The sequence below is a fragment of the Pongo abelii genome, chromosome 4 (genome assembly GCF_028885655.2).
Source record: "Pongo abelii isolate AG06213 chromosome 4, NHGRI_mPonAbe1-v2.0_pri, whole genome shotgun sequence".
Lineage (NCBI taxonomy): Eukaryota > Metazoa > Chordata > Mammalia > Primates > Hominidae > Pongo > Pongo abelii.
In genome coordinates this window covers 281,028-308,061 of record NC_071989.2, presented here as the reverse complement: position 1 = coordinate 308,061, position 27,034 = coordinate 281,028, and the positions used below count along the sequence as shown (strand labels likewise).

General features: G+C 55.8%; 2 protein-coding genes and 1 long non-coding RNA gene across 6 annotated transcripts in view; 1 reads left to right on the top strand and 2 right to left on the bottom strand.

Annotated features, from left to right (window-relative positions):
• Window positions 1-6,099, bottom strand: part of AHRR (aryl hydrocarbon receptor repressor) — a 114,526-nt gene extending 108,427 nt beyond the window's left edge. For 2 of the 3 annotated variants that reach the window (XM_024247106.3, XM_054555309.2), the window contains exon 1: window positions 5,197-5,326. The gene's annotated coding sequence lies outside the window, so the exon portion shown is untranslated. Of the gene's footprint in view, window positions 1-5,196; window positions 5,327-5,988 lie in introns of those variants that run through there. The other variant, XM_024247102.3, reaches the window with a different exon arrangement.
• Window positions 6,100-10,172: 4,073 nt separating this feature from the next.
• On the top strand, window positions 10,173-14,993 carry LOC134761367 (uncharacterized). The gene is made up of 2 exons (XR_010139894.1): window positions 10,173-11,361; window positions 12,572-14,993. It is a non-coding gene; the product is annotated as an uncharacterized LOC134761367 (long non-coding RNA).
• Window positions 13,206-27,034, bottom strand: part of PDCD6 (programmed cell death 6) — a 39,689-nt gene continuing 25,860 nt past the window's right edge. Inside the window, exons 3-6 of one of the 2 annotated variants that reach the window (XM_024247101.3) lie at window positions 23,793-23,837; window positions 21,029-21,187; window positions 16,884-16,993; window positions 13,206-13,762 (exon numbers count right to left, since the gene is read on the bottom strand). In XM_024247101.3, coding sequence (XP_024102869.2) covers window positions 13,664-13,762; window positions 16,884-16,993; window positions 21,029-21,187; window positions 23,793-23,837 — 413 coding nt within the window. In that variant the 3' untranslated portion in view covers window positions 13,206-13,663. The remainder of the gene's footprint in view (window positions 13,763-16,883; window positions 16,994-21,028; window positions 21,188-23,792; window positions 23,838-27,034) is intronic. The other variant, XM_024247100.2, reaches the window with a different exon arrangement.

Genomic DNA, 27,034 nt, shown 5'->3' with positions numbered 1-27,034 from the left:
CATTTATACCACTAGAATGGCTTCTTGTTGTCGTTGCTGTTGTTGTTGTGACAGAGTCTCGCTCTGTTGCCAAGGCTGGAGTGCGATGGCGTGATCTTGGCTCACTGCAACCTCCACCTCCCAGGTTCAAGAGATTCTCCTGCCTCAGCCTCCCAAGTAGCTGGGACTACAGGCGCGTGCCACCATGCCTCGCTAATTTTTGTATTTTTGGTAGAGATGGGGTTTCACCATATTGGTCAGGCTGGTCTCGAAATCCCGACCTCAGGTGATCCACCTGCCTCAGCCTCCCAAAGTGCTGGGATTACAGGTGTGAACCACGCGCCGGGCCACCTATCATTTTTTTTAACGGAACCTAACAAGAGTCAGTGGGGCTATGGAGAAATTGGAACTGTTTCTGGTGCATTGCTGGTGAAAATGTAAAATGGTGCACCTGCTGTGGAAAAGTGTGGTGTTTCCTCAAAAAGTTAAACACAGAATCACTATATGATCCAGTAACTCCAGTCCTAGGTACACACCTAACAGAAGTGAAAGCATTTGTTCTAACAGAAACCTGCATACAAATGCCCATCATAATTCACAGTAGCCAAAAAATGTAAACAACCTAAATGTCCATCAGCTGAGGGATCAGTAAACAGAATGTGGCATCTTCATACGATGAAATATTATTCAGCCATGAAAACGAAGGAAGCCCTGGCACGTGCTGCCACGTGGATGGACCCTAAAAACACTGGGATGCGTGAAAGAAGCCGGACACAGAAGGACACACACTGACCCCATTGCATGATATTTCCTGAGTAGGCAAACTCAGATAAAAAGGTTCGTGGCAGCCAGGACCTGGGAGCAGGGACTGGGGAGTGACTGCCTGGTGGGTGAGCACTGCCAGAGGCGATGAAGATGTTTTGGAGCTTGAAAGAGGCGGTGGCTGCACAACTTTGTCAATGTACTAAATGCCCCTGAACTGTTCACTTTTAAATGGTTAGTTTGATGTTATGTGCATTTTGCCTCAACAAGAAAATACAAAGAGGCCGGCTGCAGTGGCTCACGCCTGTAATCCCAGCACTTAGGGAGGCTGAGGCAGGGGAATCGCCTGAGGTCGGGAGTTTGAGACCAGCCTGGCCAACATGGCAAAACCCAGTCTCTACTAAAAATACAAACATTAGCCAGGCGTGGTGGCAGGTGCCTGTAATCCCAGCTCCTCAGGAGGCTGAGGCAGAAGAATCGCTTGAATCCGGGAGATGGAGGTAGAAGTAAGCCAAGATCACGCCACTGCACTCCAGCCTGGGCAACAAGAGCTAGACTCCATCTCAAAAAAAAAAAAAAAGAAAGAAAAGAAAGAAAAAAAAGAAACAAAAAACAAACACCATGTAACATATAGAACACAAATTTACAAATAAATATAAGCAAAATATGTGGAATGTTAAGAAAGAAAGCAAATGGCAGATTGGAGCAGGGACAGATGCCGGTGGGTGGGTGGAGGCGGTGCGGGGGGTGGGACGGATGCTTCGGAAGGGTCCGGCCCTCCCCTCGAGGTGGTGTGGGATGCCCAGCCTCCTCTCCATCATGGTCACGTGTCTGGCCCAGTGCACTTCTCCGAGAAACCAGGTTGGGCACTTGGTGGCTGGAAGCCAGCATGCAAGGCCATCCCATCAGAACTGCAAGGCCTTTCGACTCAAACAGGAAACTCCCAAGCCGCGCCCAAGCCTGGCCCCAGTCTGGTGGGGAGAACAGGCCAGAGATGGTTCCCAGCACCCCAAGGCGGGCCGGGCATAGAGCAAACCCACTCGACCACCCCTTGAGGTCAAGGAAGGTAAAGGGGATAGGGTGACCTACGCCAGCCCCAGAAGACCCTGAGCCCTGGCACCACCAGCCTAACCAACCCTCGTCCCCAAATAAGTGCAGAGCCACAGGGCAAGAGCGGGTCGGGGGGTGGCGGGACAGCTGGGAAGATGAAGGGGGACAGGGGATGTTGTCGGAGGTGAGGCTAGTACAGATCCTTCTTGTCCCCAAAATCCCAAACTCCCTTCCGAGTAGCCGGAATTGAGACGGAAGCCTCATTGCCCTCCTCAGCCTCACACACCAGTGACTACTCGCCCTGCAACGCCTGGGCAAAGCCACGTTCTCCTGGGTGTCTCCAGCTCAGTGCTGCGGAACGGCCCTAAAATCAAGGGTTCTGGTAAAAATCACCAGAAGCAGATAAATATTCCCTGTGGGTGGTGTGGAGGAAGGGCCCAGAGGAAATCCAAGGAGCCGGCCTGCCTGCCCCCTCCCCACAGCCAGTGCCCCCTGAATAACCAGTTTTGGGTTTTTCGTTTTTTGTTTTTGTTTTTGTTTTTTTGAGACTGAGTTTCACTCTTGTTGCCCAGGCTGGAGTGCAATGGTGCGACTTTGGCTCACCACAACCTCCGCCTCCCAGGTTCAGGCAATTCTCCTGCCTCAGCCTCCCGAGTAGCTGGGATTACAGGCATACGCCACCACACCCGGCTAATTTTTGTATTGTTTTTAGTAAAGACAGGGTTTCTCCATGTTGGTCAGGCTGGTCTTGAACTCCCGACCTCAGGTCATCCACCCGCCTCAGCCTCCCAAGGTGCTGGGATTACAGGTGTGAGCCACCACACCTGGCCCAGTTTCAGGTGTTGTTTGTGCCTCAGTTCTTTTTTTTTTTTTAATTTTTTTATATAAATGAATATATTTTTATTAAAAAAAATTCCAAGTGGAAGCACCTTTGGCTATAACTCATCACATTGAAACAGCTAGGCGGCTGGGCGTGGTGGCTCACGCCTGTAATCTCAGCACTTTGGGAGGCCGAGGTGGGGAGAGCATGATGTCAGGAGTTCAAGACCAGCCTGGCCAACATTTAGTAGAGACAGTGAAACACTGTCTCTACTAAAAATACAAAAATTAGCCAAGTGTGGTGGCACACACCTGTAGTCCCAGCTACTTGGGAGGCTGAGGCAGGAGAATTGCTTGAACCTGGGAGGCAGAGGTTGCAGTGAGCCAAGAAGACGCCATTGCACTCCAGCCTGGGTGACAGAACAAGACTCTGTCTCAAAAAAAAAAAAAAAAAGAAAAGAAAGAAGAAAGAAAGAAAGAGAAAGAAAGAAAGAGCTAGGCAAGGTGTTTCAGGGCCTTCAAGTCTTTCCTACCCGAGTCATCAGCCTCTACCGGATCGGCCTATTCATTCCTGCCTGTCTGTGAGCCGACTCTTCTCCTCAGGGAGCTCCCTTGAGTCTCCTTCAATGCCTGATCACCCCAGACCACATGGTGCTTTCCCGCTTCTGTGTCCTATTAACCACTTAACACTGGTCCGGGCCACCCAGCGGCATCTCTCCAACTGCATTGCAAATGACCACGGCTGGAACCACAGCTGCCTCCCCTCCCCTGGCGTCTCAGCACCCAGCACGGGTGAACGAGGTGGGAAGACCCTGTTAAGCAACAAGCCGTCTCCCTCCGATCACAAGGCCTGCTCCCGGGAACACCAGGCCACATGAAGGAGGGGGCCTCACAGTTGCAGGAAATAAATAATTTGGCACAAGGATCAAGATAGTTGCTGATAATACTTTAGAGAAAAGCCTCATGGAGTTCAGGAGGTCACCTGAGCATATCTGAACTTCTGGCCCTACTGGCGGAGATGCGAGGCGGTGGCAGGGAAGTGTGCCTCAGTTCTTGCCCTATGTAGCCTAAATACAGGAGGATGGATGCTATTGCAATAGGTTGTTCCATTTTACAAAATACTCGTGAACTCACCTCAGCAGATGGAGCCTCCTTTGGACTGGACCAAACTCCCCACAGAAATGCCCCTGTGAGGCAAGACTCAGCTGTCCCCGGCCTCCTGACGGCAGCGTTCTTCTCTGCCTGGGACACGGGTCGAAGCTGCCTCATAGGTAATTGGGGGACAGGGGAGGACCCTACCCACTGCAGCCAGGGGCTCAGCCGGGGACCACGGGTGGGGCCTCGACAGACTCCTGGGTGCTGCTCACAGGCAGGTCCCACACGGGACAGAGGGGTCGGCCAGGGCCATCTGTGGGCCTCCCAACCCCACCAGGCTGTGAGCTGACAGCATTTCTCTGAGAAATCTGAATTTTTATAAGAACCTTTCTCCTGTGGTAAAACTCGTATCTGTTCATTTTAGAAAATACAGATAAGTAAGAAAACAAAAATAAAAGCCGCTCCCCAGGCGGTGGCGTCCGCCGGGTCAGCATCCTACGTCCTCCAGTTCTTGTTACTCGTGGCTTTTCAGCGACTCTGGGGCCGCATCGAGCCCCGGCTTTGTGCGGGATGGAAATGACACACTCGGCCCGAGTCCAAACGCCACCAGTCACTTGCTCTGAGAGGCTGGATGAGTGACCTACCTTGATGTCCTCGTTCGTAAAATGGGTGACAGTTGCCAGGCCAGGGCGGCTGTGAGGCCCCGTGGGGGTGGCGTTTGGAGGATGCGCGCACACACCCACCCTTCTGCAAGAACCCCGCAGGCGAGAGCCTGTGCGAGCGCACAGGAGGTCCAGGGAGGAAGCCCCTCCCTGCCTGCCCTTGACATCCCGGAGGCCACAGCGGGACAGGCCCGTGGGACAGGCCCGTGGGACGCTTCTGCACAAGGCCTCTGACCTCCGGCCTCGCAGAAGAGGTCAGAGGGTGGCCCCTGCCTGTCACGCGCCCATGGCGACCCCTCCCCAGAAGGGGTCCCAGCATCGACTCCAGGCTCCACATCGCTCTCTCAGGGCATCCGGTCTGGGAATTCTGGCCGCTCAAAATAAGACTTCAGTGAAAACACTTCTGGGTGCTGCTGAAACCAAGCCTGAACGCGGGCCTTTCCCAGGGGTGAGACCCCCCGGACCTGGCGCCCTCGGCCCGACAGCGGGGCCCCGCTCCGCCGCCCGCACCCGCCCAGCCCCAGGGAGCGCGGCCCGCACGGAACGCCGGGGAGTGAGGGCTCAGAACACGCTCGAGGGGACGCTGAGGACCACGAACCGTGGACGCGCCGCGGCTTCCCTCCGAGGTCCGAGTTTCAAGTGAGACCAGCCAGCCGCACCCCAGAGTGTCCGCCCCGTCCCGGGGCCGCCGGGCCTGGCGACGCGAGGATGCGGCGTGAGGAGGGTCCCGACGCCGGCGCCCGTCCCTCAGCCCCACACCCGGGAGCGCATCCCGTCTCCACTGCGGGCGGCACGCGGCGGGGGCCGGCGGGGCGCCCAGGACACTTACCCAGGGCCTGCGGGGCGCGGAGGCTCAGGCGCACCCGCGGGGCAGCGCGCCCTGGCCAGGAGCTGTGGCGGCGGGTGCCGGCGCTCGCATCCCGGGGACCCGCGGCGGCTCCAGGGACTGCCCCACCCCGGCACGCGAGCCGCCCGCCCCGCCCCGCCCCGCAGCACCCAGGGCCGGGAGGCGGCAGAGGGCGCCCGCGGGTCCGGCTGTCTCGGGTCCGGCTGCCGCAGCTGCCCTGGCGAACCCGAGACGCCATCCGGTTCCCCCGGGGTCCGCCCTGCGCCCTTCGCGTCCCAGTGATCCCCCGGAGTCTCCGTGCCCCGAGGCGGGGGTCGCGCGCTGCGCCCCTCCAGGCCCTGCGTTCCCCCTGGGGTCCTCCGGTTCTCCCTGCGCCCCCGTCCCCTCCCCAGCGCTCGCGGCGGGCTGTGCTGAGCTGCTGGCCCTAGAGCCGGGCGGTGCAGACCCGAACAGGTAAAGTGAGGAGAGCGTGTCCCCCCTCGCCTGCCCCATGAGGTCGTTTCGAAAATGTAAAAGGAGTCATGGTTTTTGGCGAATTATAGAGAATATTAAGATACTTTTGGATCCGCGCGCCAGGCACGGCAGGGTCGTCCGTGCGACGTTCTTCGTCCTGGGCATTTCAGGGTCCCACGCGGCAGGTGCGCGGCCCTGGGCGCCCCTGCCCCGCCCACCCCGCCGGTCGGCACCCGGGACCGCGCGGCCGAGAGCAGGGTCCTCCCCGCAGGTCCCTAGGGCTCACCCCGCGCCCTCTGCGCGCCCGCCGGCCCCTCCTACCTCGGGCTGCGCCTTCTCCTTCCCCCTCCCGGTGGTCCCTGGCCCCCTCTAGTCCTCCGTCCGGGCGCGCAGGCCCTGGCTGAATTCCCTGTACCCTCAGGAGATCCCTGGGGACACCCTCAGCCTGGCCTCGCACCCTGACGTATCCACAGACCCTGGCCGGCTTCCACCCGTTCTCGCCCTCGCTGGGGCGGGCCATGGAGTGGGTGGTCCCTGGAGTCCGCCCCTCAGCATCCGCGGTCCTCATCCCAGCCGGGCCAACCGCGCCCTCTTCATCCCGCACGGTCGGTTTTCAGCAACGCGGCCGAGGCTGTCACTGGCGCCCCCCAGGCTCTGTCACACCCCGTCTCCCTGACGCCCCCAACCCGCCCCGCGCCGCCTGCTGTTCTCTGAATAAGGCGTGCGGGCCTTGGGGCCTTTGCACTCGCTGTCTGCTGTCGGCTCAGGAAAAGTCTCTTTCCCAGACACAGCTCCCAAGGTGGGGTGGCCGCAGCTGAGAAGCCCACCCTGCCCCCAAGTGGCCACCGCCCCTCCCCGGGTGTAGCTCCTGCAGGGCAGCCCGGAATTGCTGAGTTCTGCCGCTCTGTCCCCAGGGGTCACCAAGTCGGCTCTGCTCACCTCTGGTTCCTGTCGAATAGCAGAGGCTCAAAAATGTGGGCTGAGTAAATGGGCTTTTTTGAGACAGAGTCTTGCTCTGTCACCCAGGCCTGAGAGCAGTGGTGCGATCTCAGTTCACTGCAGCCTCTGCCTCCAGGGCTCAAGCGATTCTCGTGCCTCAGCCTCCCAAGTAGCTGAGATTACAGTTGCGCGCCACCACACCCGGCTAATTTTTTTTTTTTTGGTAGATAGTGGTTTTGCCATCTTGGCCAGGCTGGTCTCGAACTCCTGACCTCAGGTTATCCACCCACCTCGGCTTGCCAAAGTGTTGGGATTACAGGCATGAGCCACTGTGCCACCGCGACAGCCAGGAGTCCTAGGTGCACACATTTATTTTTTGATATGGAACAATGTGCAACTATATTGCTGTATTTTTAAAAATCATTAGTTGTATCTTGATCCAATTTTTGTAAAGTGAATTATGCACAGGAAATGTGTAGCTGGATAACTCTGAGGTTACAGGTGAACTTTAATTTCTTTTTACTTTTTGAGAAGTCTACAATTCCTGTAAATTTTTGCAAGAAGCACATAGTACCCTTGTGATCTGTTAAAATAAGAACCTGTGGGTAGAATGTGATGGTGGTGAGCCGCACTCCCCCTGCATGGGAAGACAGCGCCCCCATGTCTCAGGGCAAGCACGGGTTCCCTTCCACCTACCCTGTCCCACCAGAACCAACTGGAATGAGACACTTTGTTACTCTATTTCCTGGGTACAGAAGGAAACGGCTCCTCCTTCCTTCCCACTGCCCTCGACCGGCACAGGCCATCCATGCCCACCTGTCCCCTGTGCTTGTCCCCAAAGTCTCAGGTCTCTGCAGGACCTGGGGCAGCCAGTGGGACTGTGCAGAAAAAGGATGACCCTGCTGTGGGAGGCACTGCCCCTAAAGTCTCAGGATCTAGCAGGCAGAGCCCCACGTGGAGTCCTGGAGTCTCTGGGCACCCCACCATCACAATGGGGGATCCCTGAGCCACCTCCTGTTCAGACAGGCTATTGGACGTGCCTCCCTCCCCACCACAAAGGTCCAGATGCAGCTGACACCCCACACAGAGTCTCCTTTCTGCCTGTGTGCTGGGGACCTTGTTCAGGAGGTCTCCTCCCTCCAGTCAGGACTTGCCGTCCCCACTGTCATTGAACCTTCTGGCTCCCACCCACACTCCCAGCAGCTGGAGACACACCCCTTTCTCCTGGGCCACTGGTCCTCCCAGGACTCTGAACCAGAAGCGCTAACACCTGGCAGGGATGGCAGCTGGGGCAGGACTAGAAGCCTCTGAGGACCCACCCCCAGCTCTGGGTACTCCCACACTGGAGTCTGGTGTGGTGGGTCCCCAGAGCCATATGAGCTGGACTCGGCCCCCAGGGGACGGCCACATGGCAGGTGACCACGGCCGCCTGCGGCGCCAGGCCCCTCCCAAACAGGCCCAAGTTGGCTTCCCAGAAGTGTGGGGGCAAAACTGCTCTTCATGGGCCTCCAGGAGTGGTGACTGTGACTGCCCCCTCCTGTCCTCTCCTGGCCACACCTTTGCCTCCCACAGGCAGGCCAGGCCAGGAGCCCCCAGGGCCCTGACCTCAGAGGCAGACAGGGGTGTGCTGACCCCTCCGGGCCAGGCCAGGACCCAGCGCAGGCGCCTGCGGCTCTCTGGCTCTCTGATGGCGGCTGGGTTTCCCGGGTTCCCCATGACAGCTGTGGCTCCAGCACTGATGCCTCACAGGGAGCCGCTTGGGCAGCCCTAGTCACGCCTGAGTTCCTTCTCCCACACGAGTTTCTCCTGGAGGACAGAGAAGGACCTGGGGAATTTTGTCTTTTGTTAAAAACCACCAGGGAGCTCCCTGCTGGGCACAGTCAGAGTTCTTGCTTCCAGGGTGCATTCCATCATTCCAAGTTCACTGTGCTGGAGTCAGCTCTCTTGCCTGCCCCAGGGTGAGGGGGGGAGGGGAAGGGGAGGGGGAGGGGGAGGCACAGGGTGGGGGGGAGGGTGAGGGTGAGTGGGGAGGTGAAGGATGGGGGAGGTGCAGGGGGAGGGGGAGGTGCAGGGGGAGGGGGAGGTGCAGGGTGTGGGGGGGAGGGGGAGGGTGAGTGGGGAGGTGAAGGATGGGGGGAGGTGCAGGGTGAGGGGGGAGGTGGAGGGTGGGGGGGAGGTGGAGGGTGAGGGAGGAGGTGAGGAGGGAGGTGGAGGGGGGAGGTGGGGGCAGGTGGAGGCTGAGGGGGGGAGGTGGGGGGGAGGTGGAGGCTGAGTGGGGGAGGTGAGGGGGAGGTGGAGGGGGAGGGGGAGGGGGAGGTGGAGGGTGAGGGGGAGGTGGAGGGTGAGGGAGGAGGTGAGGAGGGAGGTTGGGGGGAGGTGGGGGGAGGTGGAGGCTGAGTGGGGGAGGTGAGGGGGAGGTGGAGGGTGAGGGGGAGGTGCAGGGTGAGGGGGGAGGTAAAGGATGGGGGAAGGTGCCAGGTGAGGAGGGAGGTGAAGGATGTGGGGAGATGCAGGGTTGGGGGGAGGTACAGGGTTGGGGGTAGGTGGAGGGTGAAGGGGGGAGGTACAGGATGGGGGGAGGTGCAGGGTGAGGGGCAGGTGCAAGGTGAGAGGGGAGTTGAAGGGTTGCTGGGGGAGGTGCAGGGCTGTGGGGGGAGGTACAGGGTGGCTGTGAGGGGAGGTACAGGGTGGCTGTGGGGGGAGGTGCAGGGCTGTGGGGGGAGGTGCAGGGTGGCTGTGGGGGAGGTGCAGGGTGGCTGTGGGGGGAGGTACAGGGTGGCTGTGGGGGGAGGTACAGGGTGGCTGTGGGGGGAGGTGCAGGGTGGCTGTGGGGGGAGGTGCAGGGCTGTGGGGGGAGGTGCAGGGTGGCTGTGGGGGAGGTGCAGGGTGGCTGTGGGGGGAGGTACAGGGTGGCTGTGGGGGGAGGTACAGGGTGGCTGTGAGGGGAGGTACAGGGTGGCTGTGGGGGGAGGTGCAGGGCTGTGGGGGGAGGTGCAGGGTGGCTGTGGGGGAGGTGCAGGGTGGCTGTGGGGGAGGTACAGGGTGGCTGTGGGGGGAGGTACAGGGTGGCTGTGGGGGGAGGTACAGGGTGGCTGTGGGGGAGGTGCAGGGTGGCTGTGGGGGAGGTGCAGGGTGGCTGTGGGGGGAGGTACAGGGTGGCTGTGGGGGGAGGTGCAAGGTTGTGGGGGGAGGTGCAGGGTAGGGAGGGTGGGGAGGCATGGGCCAGGGGCCCCAGGTGAGGGTGGACGGCGTGCACCTGCACCTCCGTGTCTGCACTGATGACTGAGGACCCAGAGCAGGGGGAGGGAGAGGCCCCCAGAGATGGCTGTGCCCCCATGTCCTGCTGACTTGGGTCTTGGGACCAGGGGTCAAGTGACGCTGAGGGTCCCTGGTGGGTGGTCGTGGCCGCTGGCCTGGCCTGGCCTCCCCGACCCAGCCTCACCACGCTGGGCCTGCGCCAGGCACCTGGTCAGCTGTCCACCCCCTCCACCCCCAAACCCAGGCTCTGAAGGGTCACAGGGCACGGCCTGCCTGACAAGGGAGAGCTGAAAGGGTGAAGGCTCGTCTCTCTGTGGTCTTCTCTCTGCGGCTATAAATCCCATGGCTGTGTCTGGCAGGTCCTCCGGGTCAGTCAGCGGCTCCCGAGAGCTCCGTGGTGCAGCCGCACTGCCCCCACGTGGCCCAGGCTGTGTGCAGCTGCCTGGCCCTTGGGGCCTCACAGAGTGCACTGAGGTTTGGCTCAGGGGCTTCCCTCACCCAGGAAGGTGTGGGTGGCCTCCCTGCAGGCGCCTGAGGATGGGGTCTGTGCTGGCAGTGTGGCTGGGCAGGGGGCACGGCAGCCCTGCTTCCCTGCGGGTTGGCACCCCCTCCACAGAGAATCCTCCGCAACTCGTGAGCTCACTGCCCTCCAGGGACCCCCAGTTTTGTATCAGTGACTCCCACCAGGAGAGCAGGGGAGTCCCCCCTCCACACCTCCAGCTTCGAGAGGCTCCTCACCGCCTGCCTTGACTCCTGGTGGCTGAGAGCTCCCGGGGAAATGTCCCTCCCAACAGCCACAGCCCACCAGCCCGACAGGCTCTCTGCATCCAGGGATTCCTTTGCCAGCAGGCCGGCCTGACACGACGTTTGTCCAGCGCTCTACCCCTGCTGGTCCTCCGAGCGTGCGGTGCAGCGGCCCCCACCGCCCTCCTCACCTTCTGCTAAAGAACCTCTGCTCCGGAATTTTCAGCGGCTTTTGTTCTTGTGAGTCTTCATGGAGGCCCCTCTCCAAGGCAGCCTCCCCGAGTCTGCCTGCAAACAGGAGCCCCCATGGCAGCCATGTGCAGAGTACCTGAGGGTACCTACACCACACACCTGAGTGTACCTCACACCTGTGAACCTGCCACAAACCTGAGCATACCACAGACCTGTGCATCTGTCCCACACACAAGTGAGATGCTGAGAAACACACTTTATCTTCATCAGAGGAACATCTCATTGCTGTGAAAAGGAAGGAAACTTCATCCACAATCTGACCTTTTCTCTGTGAACGTCTCCGTCTCACCTGGCCTTCACCTGCTTCCTAGGAGTCTGGAGCTAACCGCACACACACAACATTCCTTTCCTGGCAGCTGATACACAGGATGAGCACATCGGCCTCGGTATCAACTGTTGGCCCGTATCATCCATGGAGGACAAACCTTGATCATGTGCCTGGGGGCAGGTGTCTCACCAGGGCTGACAGCTCCTCCAGAGTAGCAGGCTTCCCTGACCCAGGTAGGAATCCAGAGGCCAGAGAAGCTGCAGGTGTGGGGTGGGGGTTGCCCACTGCACGGGAGACAGCACGGGCAAGGGCCTGGAGACGTGGCTGGGAGGGCTGCAGGGTGGCCGCAGCAGCTGCCCTCACCCCAAACACAGAGACCTCACAGGCCTAAGGCTGAAGGAGGAGTGAGGGCAGCTCCCAGGGTGAGGTGGGTGCAGCTACTGGACACTGAGTCCAGGTGCCCATGAGGCAAGGGAGAAGTCACTGGGCGCCTGGCCATGGAGGCCTGGATGAGGAAGGCCTCATGGAATCGGGAGCTTGGGGCCTGGACAAGGAAGTTGACCTCACGGAGTGGAGCTTGGGGTCATCTGCTGCAGAGTCATGGGGGTGTCAAGGTCTAGGGAGGCACCCAGCGTGGATTGCTGGGGATCCTCAGAGACTGCCCTGGGATCTCCATGACTGAGGTCATGAGGTCAGTCCCAGCCCCACGCACCTTGGGTCTGACCCTGCCACACCCAGGCCTCCCGTCCAGTGATATTCTAAGCCACTAACCACGGGCACCACAGATGGGAAACCCACGGTGCCAGGCCCCACCCGTGGCCAGCACAGGCCAACAGACCCCCAATTTCTTATCAGTGACACCCCCCAGAACCCAAATCTGAAATCTGAATACCCCATCCACTTCTTCCACACAAGCTCTGGCTTCAGCAGGTTCTAGGGGAGGCCACGTGCCAGCGTGAGGGGTGGGGGTTGCAAGAGGATGCGGTGAGCGAGGCTGCAGGTGCTGCCAGGGGACACACACACCAACCAGGACCGCAGGACAGACCCACACGGCCACAGGCCGCACAGACGGCTGTGGGCAAGGACTCCCCGCAGCCTGGCAGGTGGTGCGACCAGCAGAGTAGCCAACTAGGAGCAGATGAGGACAGCACAGTGCAGGCCCCACGCCAACCCGGGGGCCACACAGGGCCTGGGCACCTGAGAAAGGGCCAGCACAGATCGGCAGTGTAGTCAGAGGGAGCAGCCAGACCCCCAAGCCCACATCCCTCCCCCTCCCATCCCCAGGGAGCCCGGAGTGCCTGCTCCAGAGGGATTCGTATCCAGAGGGCCCCAGGCCAAGTGCAGGTGGGCAGTGGGGGAGGTCTCATCTGGAGCACAGAAGCAGCCCCAGTCCCCACCCCCCACAGCACACCTGCCCAGCTTGAGACTGGGGGCTTTTTCCAGGAAACCATGCTCCCTGCCGCTCACCCCTCAACACACCGAGCAGGGGTCTGAACAGGTAGAAGATCCCAAGAGACCAAAATGAACAGAGAAAAGTCGTGCACAACTGTGTGGAAGGAGCAGGCTTTCTGAGACCAGAGGCTGCAGCCCCGAAACCAGATGCATCACTGTGGAAGGGAAGCGTCCCGAGAATGAGGCTGGAGCTCAGGAATGTCAACCCAGGAGGGCCTGGCGCTGCACAGCGAGGCAGGGAGGCGGACCGGGCAGCACTGGCAGTGGACCGAGGTGAGCCGGATGCGCTGGGTGGCCACATGCTGCAGGCCCGTGCAGAGACTGCAGGGCACAGCATGGCTAAATCATTAATGATGGAAATGCACAACCTGCTATACCAAATTGGATTTCTTCATCCAAAAGGAGCAGTTTTATGAAATTTAACCTCCTGAACAGAGGGTGAGGCAGTCCCTCTGGATTTTCACAAGCAGAGCTGTGCATGCTGGGCTGGACAATGTTCCAGAAGGTGCCCAGTACCCTGGGAGGTCCCAGGCGAGCCAGTGCATCTGACACTGACTGTCTGGAGGACCAGGGCATGGGGCCTGGTTCTTGGACCTATTTGATTTGAAAAGCTGAAGGCAGACCACACATCTAACATTCCCTTTATTGCTTACGTCACATATTCCAATGAATACAATAAACTCCTTTTTAAAAAAGTAAGGCACATGAAAAGCCTTTTGTGTAAGTTCCATATTATTTTAAAATTCCTATTGGCTAATAAAAGCATTTCCACTATAGAACCAGAGACATCTAGAAAAGCACATGATAGATTTTTTTGCAAGCAGAATGCCTGAAACATTACATTTACGTCATGGCACAATCAGACAGTCACCAAATCCAATGTCTGCATTAGAACGATACAGCTACTATTACAGTTGCAAAACCATTAATCAGCTTATCCACATATGTACAGCTGGGTCCCCACGTGACAAAATCTAAAGGAAGAACAGCATCTAACTGCACCTGTGCTCCATTCCCTCACAGATAGGAACTTTGGCATTTTGGCTCTTTCCATGTCGTGCTGCTCTTCACGAGAGGCCAGGGTCATACGATACTGAAGACCATGGACAGGTACTGTTCGTACGACACCTGAATCCAGCCGTCCTGATCCGTGTCGTAACGTCTGAATATATCCGTCAACCTCTGGGAAGAAAACAGGCGTTTAAATCTCGATAGTAAACAGAAGGAGCAAGGTGCACTGGGACAAAGGCATGTAGGGACCCAATTTCAGAAGCACACACGTCACCTCCTGATGGAGCCCAGCACAGGGAGGCACAGGTGGGGCTGGAGCTGTTCACACGGACAGTGGGAGCGCGAAGAATGAAGAACACAGGACTGCAGGGCTGGCTCCGCTACATCCAGCCCTGGCTGAGCCCCTGACTGAGCCCCTGACCCCAGGCCCTGGTCTCCTGAGTCTCCTGGGGGCCTAGGCCCTTCCTTCGCCCCCTGAAGACCGTCCCATGGAAGCCTCCACCCTCCAGTGGCCCGCCTCTGCTGTGGGGGCTACCTGGGCCATGTGCAGCTCAGGACACAGCAGGGGATGCCCAGCCAGACGGGCTTGTGACATCACGAGGGCTTCAGGTTCCTCCAGCCCAGCCCACCCCTCCCTCTAACAGCCGAGGGTCCAGGCCAGGTCAGCGGCAGAGACAGGGTGACCACCTACACTCTCGTAACAGGGATGGTTAAGTAAGTGGCACTTCCAGATGATGGACTTGGGGCAACCGTAAAATGCCCTGAAGATTCTGGCCAGCACGGTGACTCTCGCCTGGGATCCCAGCACTTTGGGGGTCCAAGGCATGAGGATCACTTGAGCCTGAGGGTAGAGGCTGCAGTGAGCCGTGTTTGCACCACCACACTCTGGCCTGGGTGACAGAGCAAGGGTCTCTCTCAAAAAAGAAGAAAATGTGGCAAGGGAAGACACAGCAGTCCTCGCATATCAAGACCTGCAGGAACGTGGACAGGGTGTGGTGACTCCCGCCTGGGATCCCAGCTACTCAGGAGGCCAAGGCAGAAGGATCGCTTGAGCCTCAGGCTCGAGGCTGCAGTGAGCTGTTTATACCACCACATTCCAGCGGGGGTGACAAGAGCGAGACTCCATCTCAAAGAAAAAAAAAAACAACCCTGCAGGAACGCCACAGCCACCACCAGGCTCCTTGACTTGGCAGAGGCTACGGCCTCACCAAACTCCAAAAGCGCAGCAATAGATAATGCTGGCTTAAAGAGTAATGGGTAATTTTTCTTTCTATTTTGAATACTTTGTGTTTTTCTAGGGTTTCTAAAAGTGTTCATGTTATTTGTTAGAAAATAATTTTCAAAAAGCCTTTATCCTTTCGGAAAAAGCGGATGAATAAAAACGTTTTTGAGGGAATTTTAACTTGCGGTCTGCAGCTTTCTTTTCTTCCCCATTCCCCATCTGTCTAGCGTTTAGGGTCACTCTCCAAGGGTGGGGACAGCCTGGGAATTGGCTGTCAGGCCCTCCCCACATGGTCTGGAGCAGGGCCTTGAGGAGGCAGCATCTCCCAGGAGGAGCTACGCTAGCTGCAGATGTGCCTTGGAAGGTGCTGGAGAAGTCGCTGTGAGGCCGCCTGTGTTACTCCAGCTACCGAAAGCTCACACAAGATCAACGTTAACTTATAGAACATAATCTAAAATGAAGATCTGAATCCTATGGCAATTCAGACACATAATGAGATTTTACACTGCATCTTTTCCCTTTTTTTTTTTTTTTGAGACAGGTTCTGGCTCTGTCACCCAGGCTGGAGTGCAGTGGTGTGATCTTGGCTCACTGCAACCTCCACCTCCCGGGTTCAAGTGATTCTCCTGCCTCAGCCTCCTGAGTAGCTGGGACTACAGGCATGCAACACCAGGCCAAGCCTACACTTTTTTGGAAGTGGTCAGAGAACATTGTAAAAATGTCATCCAACCTGGCAGGAACCCCGAGAGGCAGGGGCAGGAAAGGCTCCCCAACCGTTGAGTTTTGAAGCTTCCATGTTCACAGACCTGGTTCTCCAACAAATCCCTCAAGAACAGAGACTGATGCATCCATGCCAAATCAGAGGAAACTCACTTTTACAGATCTAGCATCTTAATTATTATACAGAATAAACAATTTGGGAATGTTTTCTAAATTTCCACATTATTTCTAAAAACCCCATGCTGTTCCTATCTCTCACTGAATTCCAAGGCCAACAAGACAGGACCTTGAGGAACCTGGGTAGAGACCTGGATCACCACCTGCAAACAGCAGCAGAGGTCTGTGTGGAGCTCCCAGGCGGGTCCCCTGAGCCCTGCTCTCCATCTCCCGTGAGTCTCAAAGAGAGCCCAGCAGGAGAGACACCACCAAGGAGCTTGCCTTGCAGGTCAGGGTGCAGTACGAGCTACTGCAGACACTGGTGTGCACAGGAAGAGCTCGGAGACCCCAGTGAGGGCGGCCTGAGTGCCCACAGGCTCCACAGCTGACCTCACACACAGACGGCATCGGAGATCCCACCGAGGGCGGCCCGAGCGACCACAGGCTCCACAGCTGACCTCACACACACACGGCATCGGAGACCCCACCGAGGGTGGCCCGAGCGACCACAGGCTCCACAGCTGACCTCACACACAGACGGCAGGACACAGTGATGACCACAACAGAAAACGTGCCTGTTTTCTCAGAATAAAAGTTTTTGTAAAAATACACCATAGTTGGCCAGGCATGGTGGCTCATGTCTGTAATCCTAGCACTTTGGGAGGCTAAGGTGGGCGGATTACTTGAGGTCAGGAGTTTGAGATCAGCCTGGCCAACATGGCAAAATCTCGTCTCTACTAAAAATACAAAAATTAGCTAGGTGTCACCTGTCATCCCAGCTACTGGGGAGGCTGAGGCAGGAGAATCGCTTAAACCCGGGAGGCAGAGGTTGGAGTGAGCCGGGATCGTGCCACTGCACTCCCGTCTGGGTGACAGAGTGAGACTCGGTCTCAAAAACAAACAAATAAACAAACAAAAAAACACAACACCAGAACATACGTGTCAATAACCCGCCGGATACTGAAAAACCGCGTCTTGCAGATGGGCTGCTCTGTGCCATTTCCAAGGGGAGGAAAACATGTTTGTCCACACTTCACTAACCAGCTACTTCTCCAAAGATGAGACTCACTTTTACAAGCTCCAAAAACTAATTCTACATACGCCCGACTCCTCAGATTGAAGGTCAGGTGCATCACGCTGGCAAGCAAGCCCCTCCCACAACCACAACAAACCCACGTGAAGCCACTCCGTCACCTGCAGGACGATGCAGCCCTGGATGAAGTCGTCGAAGGCGATCTGCCCCCGTCCCTGCCTGTCGAACTTTCGAATGAGGATGTCGTGGAACTGGTCAGAGAGCCGGTAGCCTTGAAGAGGGAAAGTCGGAGTCAGAGAAGGCTGGGAGAGACGGGAGCCCATCCCTCCCGCCCAAGGCCCATAGCCTCTAACACACACGATGCAAGGCAGTGTGGGAACGAAGTGCAAATTCCCTCAAAGGCACTCAGAACCGAGACACTTCCCAAATACATCGTTCTGTAATGAGCTGACATCCCCAGTGCATGGAGTGACCCCTTGAGACCATGACCCCAGAAGGAGGAGTGAGTGGGACACTGCCATTAGTCACTCTTGTGAATTAACTACTCACCTCCAGGAAGCACTCACCAAACACCACCCCACAGGGTGGCCACGCTCAGTTTCCTGAACCCAGTGGAGTTACTTTCAAAGTCCTTATTGATTTTATTATGTTTATTAGCCTAGATAAGAAAATTCTGAATGATTCTCTGCCCTGGGTTGCCCATCACCAGATGACGCTTTGAAAACTAAAATTTCACAGAAGGCTTCCAGTTATACAAAGTGTCAATGTCAGGAAATAGGAGCGGCTGGGGGATGTGCCCCCACCTGCCAGGAGGGACTGAAGGGCACACAGTGGCAGGGTGACCTCGGAAAGGTCCAAGTCACTGCAGGGCCACCAAGGGCTAGGATTCCGTTTCCAGTTCACCGAGGCTGTCCTGAAAAAGGCCTCCCACAGGGAGAGGGCTCTGAAGACGTGTGGATGCAGCAGGTGTGTTTGGGCACCCCGGAGGGCACGCCCCGCCTGCTGCCTTCCCTTCCCTCCCTTGAAATCCCACTGCCTTCGTGACTGTGGCATATCCTTACTGACTCAGGAGGCAAGATCCAGGTGCTGATATATTTCTACTGGTTTTCAGTCCTGCTGGAATCTCTGCAGGGACGTGTGCACCTACTGTCTGAATCTCACAGTTAATCACCTGCACAAACACTTAGCCATTTTACAGATCAAGAGTCAAGCACACAAACATGAACACAGTGCCTTCCAGAGTGGTCAGGGCATTCTGTCATTTAAGTTCAGGGGTCCCTAAATGTGCAACAGCAGAGTTGCCTTGGACCCCCCTTCCCTGCAAGCTGAGAAGACAGGACCTCCCATTACATTCAGAAAGAGATGGCAGAGTTGTCAACAGCTGCCACTTTTTCTGGTCCCTACTATTCCCACCTCCTCACTCCCTGCACCAGGGCTGAGCCCAGCCTGCTGAGAACAGAGCCTGGGACACGCCCACAGGGACACTGCCTGTCTGGGAGTGCACGGGGACAGAGGTCATTACTGGTGTACACGGGGAACAGAGGCCATCACTGGGGTGCACGGGGACGGCGGCCATCACGTGGGTGCACGGGGACGGCGGCCATCACTGGGGTGCACAGGGGACAGAGGTCATTACTGGTCTCCTGCCAAGGCTGGAGAAGGACAGAGGAGATGCTGACAGAGGCACAGGAACTCCAGGCTGCACAGACAACAGGAGCAACCCCACTGCCTCTGGAATTAACTTCCAGTTTCCTTGGTCATCAGTAATAGTGAAGGGAAAACAAAGGCAAAGTCAGACAGTAAAATGAGGGATGAACAAACGAACTATAAAAAGAATGTTTATCTGAGAAGCCAAAACCCAGCAGCAACTGTTTCTGAGTTTCTGTTCATGAAAGTTAGTCCATGTGAGGCCACCAGCGTCCTTGGGCCCACCCCCGACACACCCCTTGCCAAGGTCTTTCTCCTCTTTCGGACTCTCTGAAATGCTGTCAACGAGCCAAGCGGAGCGTGACCTCCTCAGAAATCACCTGTTCCACCTCGGAGGACAAACCAGCTGCCCCCACTCAACAGGCTGAGGCTCCCTGGGGCTCCCTCCAGCTCTTGGGGACCTGGCACAGTGGCAAAGATCCACAGCAGAGGAACTGTTCTCCGCCCGACTGCCTGTGTCAGACACGCACTGCCCACCAGAGGGGAGAATCTCACTGGCTGTTTACAGCAACCTAAACGGCACGTGCTGAGTCAGCTGGCCCGGTGCTGGGTGATGAGTGCTGGGATGTGAGGATGCCTTCTCACCTTTTCACTTCAGGTCTCTGAGCATGGCACACAGTTGATGTTAACAATAAAGTCTTACAAAAACGAATCGCTGGATTATGAAATCCACCATGTGGCCCCATCAGAGACACCTGGGGAGAAATCTCGCAGGCTCCACCACCCTGGTGATTCCCTCCTGCCGGCCACTGAGCTCAAGTGCAGCCTCCCTGCTTCATCTGAGAGCAGAACACTTGTTCATAGGGGCCAAGACAAAAGAAGAATTTTTGCTTCTGAGGCCAACTTCCTAACAGTTACTATGGGAAATCTTTCAAAATCATCAAAATACAAAAAGGATGATAATGCCCCTTTCCACAGAAGACGTGGGAGATGGCCCTGGAGATCAAGAACCAAATGCAGGAGGAAACTCGTTAGGGTAACCAGAGAAAACGCTGCGATGGGATACCGCACCCCAGGAAAAGCCTGGAAGTCAGGCAGGGTTCTGCCGCTGCACAACACAAGCAGGCCTGCCCACTCCAGGGCGCGAGGAAGGCTGCGCGACCGGCCGTGCCTCCCGCCACAGCTAAGCACAGTTTTCTGGGAAGTCCTTGGCCAGACCAGGACGAAGAGGGCCTCAGAGACCAGGGAGCACTGTCCACAGCAACTTCCGCTGCGCGTTCTGAGGACCGATGGTCACTGGCATGGGCAAAGGGAGCTCCAGGGCCTGACAAGGTTAGGAAAAGATGTCCGTGGCACCAGAGGTCGCTTATCTAAAAATAACTTCAGGCTGGTCCTGAAGTCCACGTGGCCCTGGCCACACTCGGCCGCACTGGCCTCCCTGGCCCCCAGGACTGCTCTCTGTGGAGGGTGGCATCCTTCCCTCCCAGCCCTTCCGTACCTGCCCCAGGGAAGAGGAGCCGGCCAGCGTTCCCTCCAGTTCCCCCACCCAAGGGCACAGCAAGGTCAGCTGCATTCCAAGTGCCAATTCAGAGCCATCCAGCCCAAATCCTGGCTCGCAGCTGGTCAGCTCAGAACTGCTTCTTGAGGAGGCCCTGTGGACAAGCTCGTAAGGTGAGAAAGAAAAGAGAAAGAAAGGCAGCCATAAAGTGCATGCTGGGAGGAAACACGAGGAGAGGCGATGTGCTTAGATAAGTGAGACTCCAGGGATCTCGGAGGTACTCAAGTAGAATCGAATTTTCCTCACTGTTTCTAAGGAGCCTTTTAAGTAAATCACGAAAGCGGCTTCATAACAGGGGCCAGATGAGATCCGCCTAGATTAGAATCTCAGTGCAGCCACCAAGAGCCTCAGGCTGGCCCCAAACATGCCCGTTGTTCCTCTGTAAATAAAACCCCTGCTTCCTCTCAGACCTGAGACCAGCACGGGAAGCCCCATGGACAGGCCCTATGGACGCACTCTGGACAGGCACTGTGAACACTCCTAGACCCACGGCACACCGTCACGTGTGTGTGCACACGCGTCGAGCACACACATGCACAGAGTACGCACATGCGGAACACACTTGAGAATGAGCACGTGCTCCGCCTCTCTGCTGCTGTTCTGAGGTGCACGGCACACGTGTGCGCACACACGCCGAGCACACCTGAGAATGGGCACGCGTTCTGCCTAACGCCCCTTCTGAGGCACACGGTTTGGACCTGGTGACTGACAGCTGTTTCTTAGGTGACTGTTGCCTTTTCAACATGCTTTGATCTATAATGAAATATAAGCTGCCCTGCCCCACGGTATTTTCACGGATCCACTTTTAAATGATTTCAAAAGCCACATTCTCAGTTTTGCTCGCGACATCATTCCACTTCACAAAAGATGAACGGCTTGCATAGCCCTTATCTCATTTTGGATAAAAAACTGAATAAACGCATCCATGTCAAGGATCGCCTTCCGATATGAGCAATATCAAATATGAACCTGCATGATGTCAATAAAAACTTTACATAGCCTGGTTAGACAATCAGTTAAGTTCAACAAGGTTTAAAAAACTTCAACGGCTCCAAGGTTCCAAAATGAAACACGCTACACAAGCCAGAGTGAGTGAGTTACCGAAACCTGAGAGGGCCTGCTTCAGCTCGTTCTTATCGATCATCCCGGAGTTGTCCCGGTCGTATGTGCGGAAGACGTTCTGCCAGTCTGTGATGTACTTCCACACACCTGTGAACTCGCTGAAGTTCACGCCGGCCTTGTTCTCACGGTCAAACATGGCTGAGACAGAGAGGAACAATCAAGCAGCAAAAGATCAGTCACAGCAAACTCACTTGAGACGTCCCACCAGACCTCATCCCTCAGAGACTTCCCACCAGACCTCAGCCCTCGAGCCTGGCGGGGCCCCACTGCTGACCACTAACCAGGGGCTGGGCAATGCATGCCTGTCTGAATGGGGTGAAATCCCTCAAAGTCTTGTCACCTTCGCCCTACGTGGAGGTGTGGGGGATTGTCCCCCAGCCCTGGCCCCCTAAGTCCCATGAGAAAGTGCACTTGCAGCTGTGAGGCAGGCCGTGCAATGGGATGTGTGAGGAAATCTGGCCGCAGCCATGATGGAAAGAAGAGCAGAGCTTCCCACTCAGCTTCCGAGGCGCAGGGAAGGTAAGCGGCCCCAGCTCCTCTGGCTCCTGGGTCTCGGCCTAGAACACGAATCTAATTCCCAGAGTTGACCCTCCGACTCTCCAGGGCCCACAGCACTGGTGGAGGCTTGGAACAGCCCTGTCAGGAAAACCTGCTTTAATCAGAAACAGACCCTCGCCTATGTCCTATTTGCTTTCAGTCTAACTCCAGGTCCAAATACAAAAGAATCTACAACTACCTTTGTATGTAGTTGCAATATGGCTAAAAAACATAGAAAAATTCAGTGTGAATTACTGCTGCAGAGAAAACAATAAATCACGTGGTCTCTTTTCAAGAACAGAGGTTAATATAGGACTGCAATAAGACTACTCCTGGTTTGATCAGAAATATGTTACAATTAAATGAAAATCCACAGGATGAAAAATCATGTGAGAAACAGCATCGATATTTCTTCCCAACAGTCCACAACCCTGTGTGCAACCAGGGGCTGTTTTTCATACGACTGTTCCACGATGTGTGCAGTGTGTGTGGACGATGCTGGTGCGGGCAGGACCCACTGCACACCACACACCAGCAGGGAAGGATGCTGGGTGAGCTGCACCCCAGGGTAAAGGCTCCGCAGAGGAGTGGCTCCCAGGCCATTCCTCTCCGGTGGGGAGGTAGCTACCCATGTATCAACACCTTTTCTAGCACTAAAGGCTGAGCCCTGCCACTATTACGCTTCCAAGTTTTCTCTCCCTCCATCAGTGTGACGTGGCGACATATGCACGACCAGCAGGGCACAGTTATCTGGAAAAGCCCCCAGCTACACCTGCACTAGGACTCAGACACCTCACCACACACGGGCTCTGCAAGGAACTCAGGGCAGGACACAATCATCTGGAAAAGCCCCCAGCTACACCTGCACTAGGACTCAGACACCTCACCACACACGGGCTCTGCAAGGAACTCAGGGCAGGACACGATCATCTCGGAAAGCCCCCCAGCTACACCGGCACTAGGACTCAGACACCTCACCACACACGGGCTCCGCAAGGAACTCAGGGCAGGACACAATCATCTGGAAAAGCCCCCAGCTACACCTGCACTAGGACTCAGACACCTCACCACACACGGCCTCCGCAAGGAACTCAGGGAATCCTCACAAGACTAAAACACGTGCATGGATGGGAGGCGAGGGAATGAGCCCCAGGCCGCTCTGGGAAACCTCGAGACACAATGCCGTGGTCCCCGTGAGGCAGAACTGAACCTGGGATTCCATATTAAAGAGGTCTGAAGGGGGCTGCACCTCCCAGCAAAGGGAACCTTCCAGAAATCAAGTGGGGTGGGGATGGAAACACGACTCTCCTGAACACCTGCATCCCAGGCCTACCTGCCCCTGGAGCTGCAGCTCCCACCTGGCTACGGGGGATGGAGACACAGCACGACTCTCCTGAACACCTGCCTACGCCTGGAGCTGCAGCTCACACCCCAGCTACCGTCTGGGCATGGGGGTGCACACCTGTAATCCCCACTCTTTGGGAGGCTGAGGCAGGAGGATTGCGTGAGCCCAGGAATTCCAGACCAGGCCTGGGCAACACAGGGACACCCCGTCTCTCAAAAGAAACAAACAAAAGCCCGGCTACCTGTACAGCTGGGGAGATCCTGGACCCAAAGAAATGATGCAGACCCTCACATTAAGGCTACACATGAACCCACAAAACAAAAATTACACAAATATCAAGGAAGTTGTTCACTCTGTGTGGGCTTGAGCAGGAAAGATAATTGGCTGTAGACCACCCTCCCAAAGACTTCAAACACACTGTCAAGGAGCTCCACGTCACAAATATCTAGCGCTTTTCAAAAGCATGTTCTTAAAACTGAAGACTATCATGTGAAATATTTGAATAAAGGATGGAATCACAAAAATAAATAAGCAATGTCTATCAAAAACACCCAGATAAGATGTGAAAGTAACTAATAATTTAGAAATTTTAAATATATGTCATCTTTAGAATTAGAAACTGAAAGGACAGTTTAAACAGTACATTAAAAATACACAAAATAAAAAATAGAGCAAACATACACGGAGAGACGTGAAAAGGTACAGAGACGGGGCGAGAGGGATGAAAGGGCACACGCTCATCTAAGTGGAATTCCAGAAGGGAGCAAAGTGATATGGACCCACAGACAAAGGAAACACAAGCGGGTACCCAAGCGGGTCGGACACAAAGCAGCCCAGGCTGGTCCGTCTGCTGATACTTACATATGATCGACCTGACAGTCACTGGATTAAAGGGAGTCCACGTGCCTGAAAACAAACAACAACAAGAGTTAAAGTAAAAGGAAAACCTTTTTGGGACAGAGTTTCTGATCTATACCTGGAGGCCCCAGGAAAAGCAGTGGGGGCTCTAAGGTAGTGGTTTTCTAGACACTCCAGGTGATGTGTCGGCTGCCATGACTCCTGGGAGGGGGCCAAAGCACTGCCTGGTGGGGTCACGCCCTGCTGTGTGTGGGAGTCCTTCGTGGCCTCCCAGACCTCCAAGGCTGTCCAGTCATCGCGGCTGGATGCGCACTCTTATTTAACAGATAACCAAGAAATGGTTCTGTATCATTTTACACAAGGAATTTTTCAAGGATGCAGTCACCAGCTAAGTTGAGAAGTTCGCACTTAGCTTTGTTAGAGAACTTCACGAATTCCCATTTCAGAAAATCCATTATCAAGGCCACCACTGCCTGCAGACACCTGAGCATAGCTCGGTCGCTGTGGCATTCACACTAATTCTACTGAAAGGTGCAAGTACCAGACCCCTTCCTTCCGTTCTCCCTCAGTAATCATCCTGAAGCACGGTGAAGACATCCATCACACCACACTTCAAACATTCCTGACAAATTACAGTCTGGGCTTTATACGATTTTCCTTGAAACTGAATAGGAAAGCTGTACTATCCTCAGACTCATTGTTGAATCTGATACCCTTGAGTGCTCACAACCATTTATCAATTATGAGGATGAAGATTCACTGATAACCTTCACACACAAGAACCTATCTTCAGAGTGATTTGTACCTTCAATAATTTCCATACTCACTAAAAATGAACTAAAAAAATATTTTAAGGTCAGGAGAGACCAGTGGCTCTCCTCATACCCCATCTGTATTAGACACACAGTTTTTTTTTTTTATATATATACACAAAAATGCCACAGTTCTGGGCAGCACACAGAGACAGCCCCCTGATCCCAGACAACAATGTCAGGCTCCCGGTGGAGCACGGGTGGTGGGGTCTGCTGGCACGGTCCCTTAGGCCTCTACGTGCCATCACTCTGGGCTCTTGGGGCTCCTCCTAGTGCCATGCCCGCTTTCACCTGAAGTGCGTCCCCTCCAAAGACACACATACCCTCCCTCCAGCTCCTTCCTTTCCTTCCTCAGGGAGCCTTCCATGGGGGTACCACATTCTCCCAGCCCAGAAGTTAAATCCATTTGCTCTGCCTGAGCACCTCCCAACTTCCCCTTGGGAAGATCCCACCCTCCAGCAGTTATGCAGGGAAGTTGTGCTCTTCCCACAAAGGCAGGTGCACCTGAACCTGTGGCACACACACAGCAGCACTCGATGACCCGCCCTCCAGCAGTTATGCAGGGAAGCTGTGCTCTCCCCACAAAGGCAGGTGCATCTAAACCCGAGGCACACACACAGCAGCACTCCACGAGCATGTGTCAAGCTGAATAGAGTGATAATCTGCAGGAATACCTTTCTGTAGGCTTTACAGGTATCTGGAGGAACAGTAGGCAGGCATATGTATATAGAGGTATTCGGAAAGGTCAGAATTACTGAAAACTAGTGTTACAAAAACAAAGATAGGCTACAGAAAACCCACAAGGCAAAGAAATAGGAAAACTCTAAACACCAAGGAGCATCCCTGCCTCACCCAATTCCATCTGGTCTCCCCCATTCTTCACTACTGTGTGCAGCAACCTAGTGTCTGCACACAAGGGTGACCTGCTCTGACCCAGCGCTGACAAGAAGCCCCAGGAGCCAAAGTCCCTGCAAGCCTCCTGGGCAATCAATCCTCTGTCTTCATGCCATGAGCTTCTTCTCCTCTGTCTTCTGCGTCCGTGGCCCTGGACTGACTGTGTGGAGCTGGATGAGACCTAAGTCCTCAAGTGAAGGCTGCACTGTGAGGTGTCCTGATCGTAAGTAGAAGCTTCTCTGGGCCATTTCAGCAAATAACACGGCCAAACAAGTTTTAAACCAAAGCAACACAGGTTAAACACAAGCGAGATGTTAACGCTGCAGCACAGGTACAGGGAAGCTCAGGTGCCGTCTGGACGGGTGCGCATGGAGTGTGCAGAGATGGCGCATTCCTGAGAGTTGGGGCCCAGGAGGAACCGGACGGCCATACTGGGGTCTTCCGGAGTATTCTAAGGATTGCCCAGGAGAGCAGAGGTTGTCCCGGGATTAATCAAGAATCAGAGAGAGGCAGCCGCCCCACTAGAAAGGGCCGCCGAGAGACGGACACTCCTGCTGTCTCCACTCGCCTTCCTTACCAACCACAGCGGGGTCTGGCTTCTCCACAGAAACCGAGAACCACCACAAGGCCTAACGGCCCGTAACGAGCTGTAGCACCGTGGCGCACAGACATTTCATGCCTCAGTTACATTAGGTGCTAGACATACCTGGGCATCCGCCTGAAAACCTAAGTAGATGCTGTGCTTGGCCCAAGGCCATGGAGTCACTTGTCACCAAATCCCAAGCCTTCCCCTGAAGCCCTGCCAAGGTGAGTTTCTGGTGAAAGCATGAAAGACTGCATGGGGGTCCCTGAGACTACCCTCCAACTTGAAAGGGTACAGAGTAAACCAGCCAAGGGAAAGGGCTGCTGGGGAAGCCAGGCGCTTCCAGAGCCCCTCCCAGTGGAGTCGCACAGGGTGTGCCGGTTCCTCCAGCAAGAAGCTGGGACAGCTAGTGCCGTGGTTTGGACTAGGGAGGCTCTCCTGAACCTGGGGGTCAGTCAGGGAAGTTCCAGCCATCCACAGGGAAAGCAGGTGTTTGCCATCCATCACCTCATTGGTCAACTACCTAGGCAAAGGAGTGCAACATGGCTCAAGTCTCTCTCATCAGTCAGAACACTGCAAGAGCTCAGTTCCCAGGAGCCAGCCAAGGGCCCCTCCTGGGAATGTGCAGGGTTTGAGCAATCCAGGCCCGCTGAGTTAACCCCTTCCCACAGAGGCAGATCAAATCTGCTCCATCCTCAAGGGCAACAAATACCATCACCCACATCCCTGGGCCCATGTGAGAGAAGGACAGTGATGGGACTGGACATGTCCCACTTCTGAGGTCTAGTCTTATTTTTCTCAGTTCTTTTTAATATGGGATCTCCAAGAGAGCCTCAATCGTATTTGATTAAAAAAAAAAAAAAAAATACTGGCCGGGCGCGGTGGCTCACGCCTGTAAGCACTTTGGGAGACCAAGGCAGGCGGATCATGAGGTCAGGAGTTCGAGACTAGCCTGA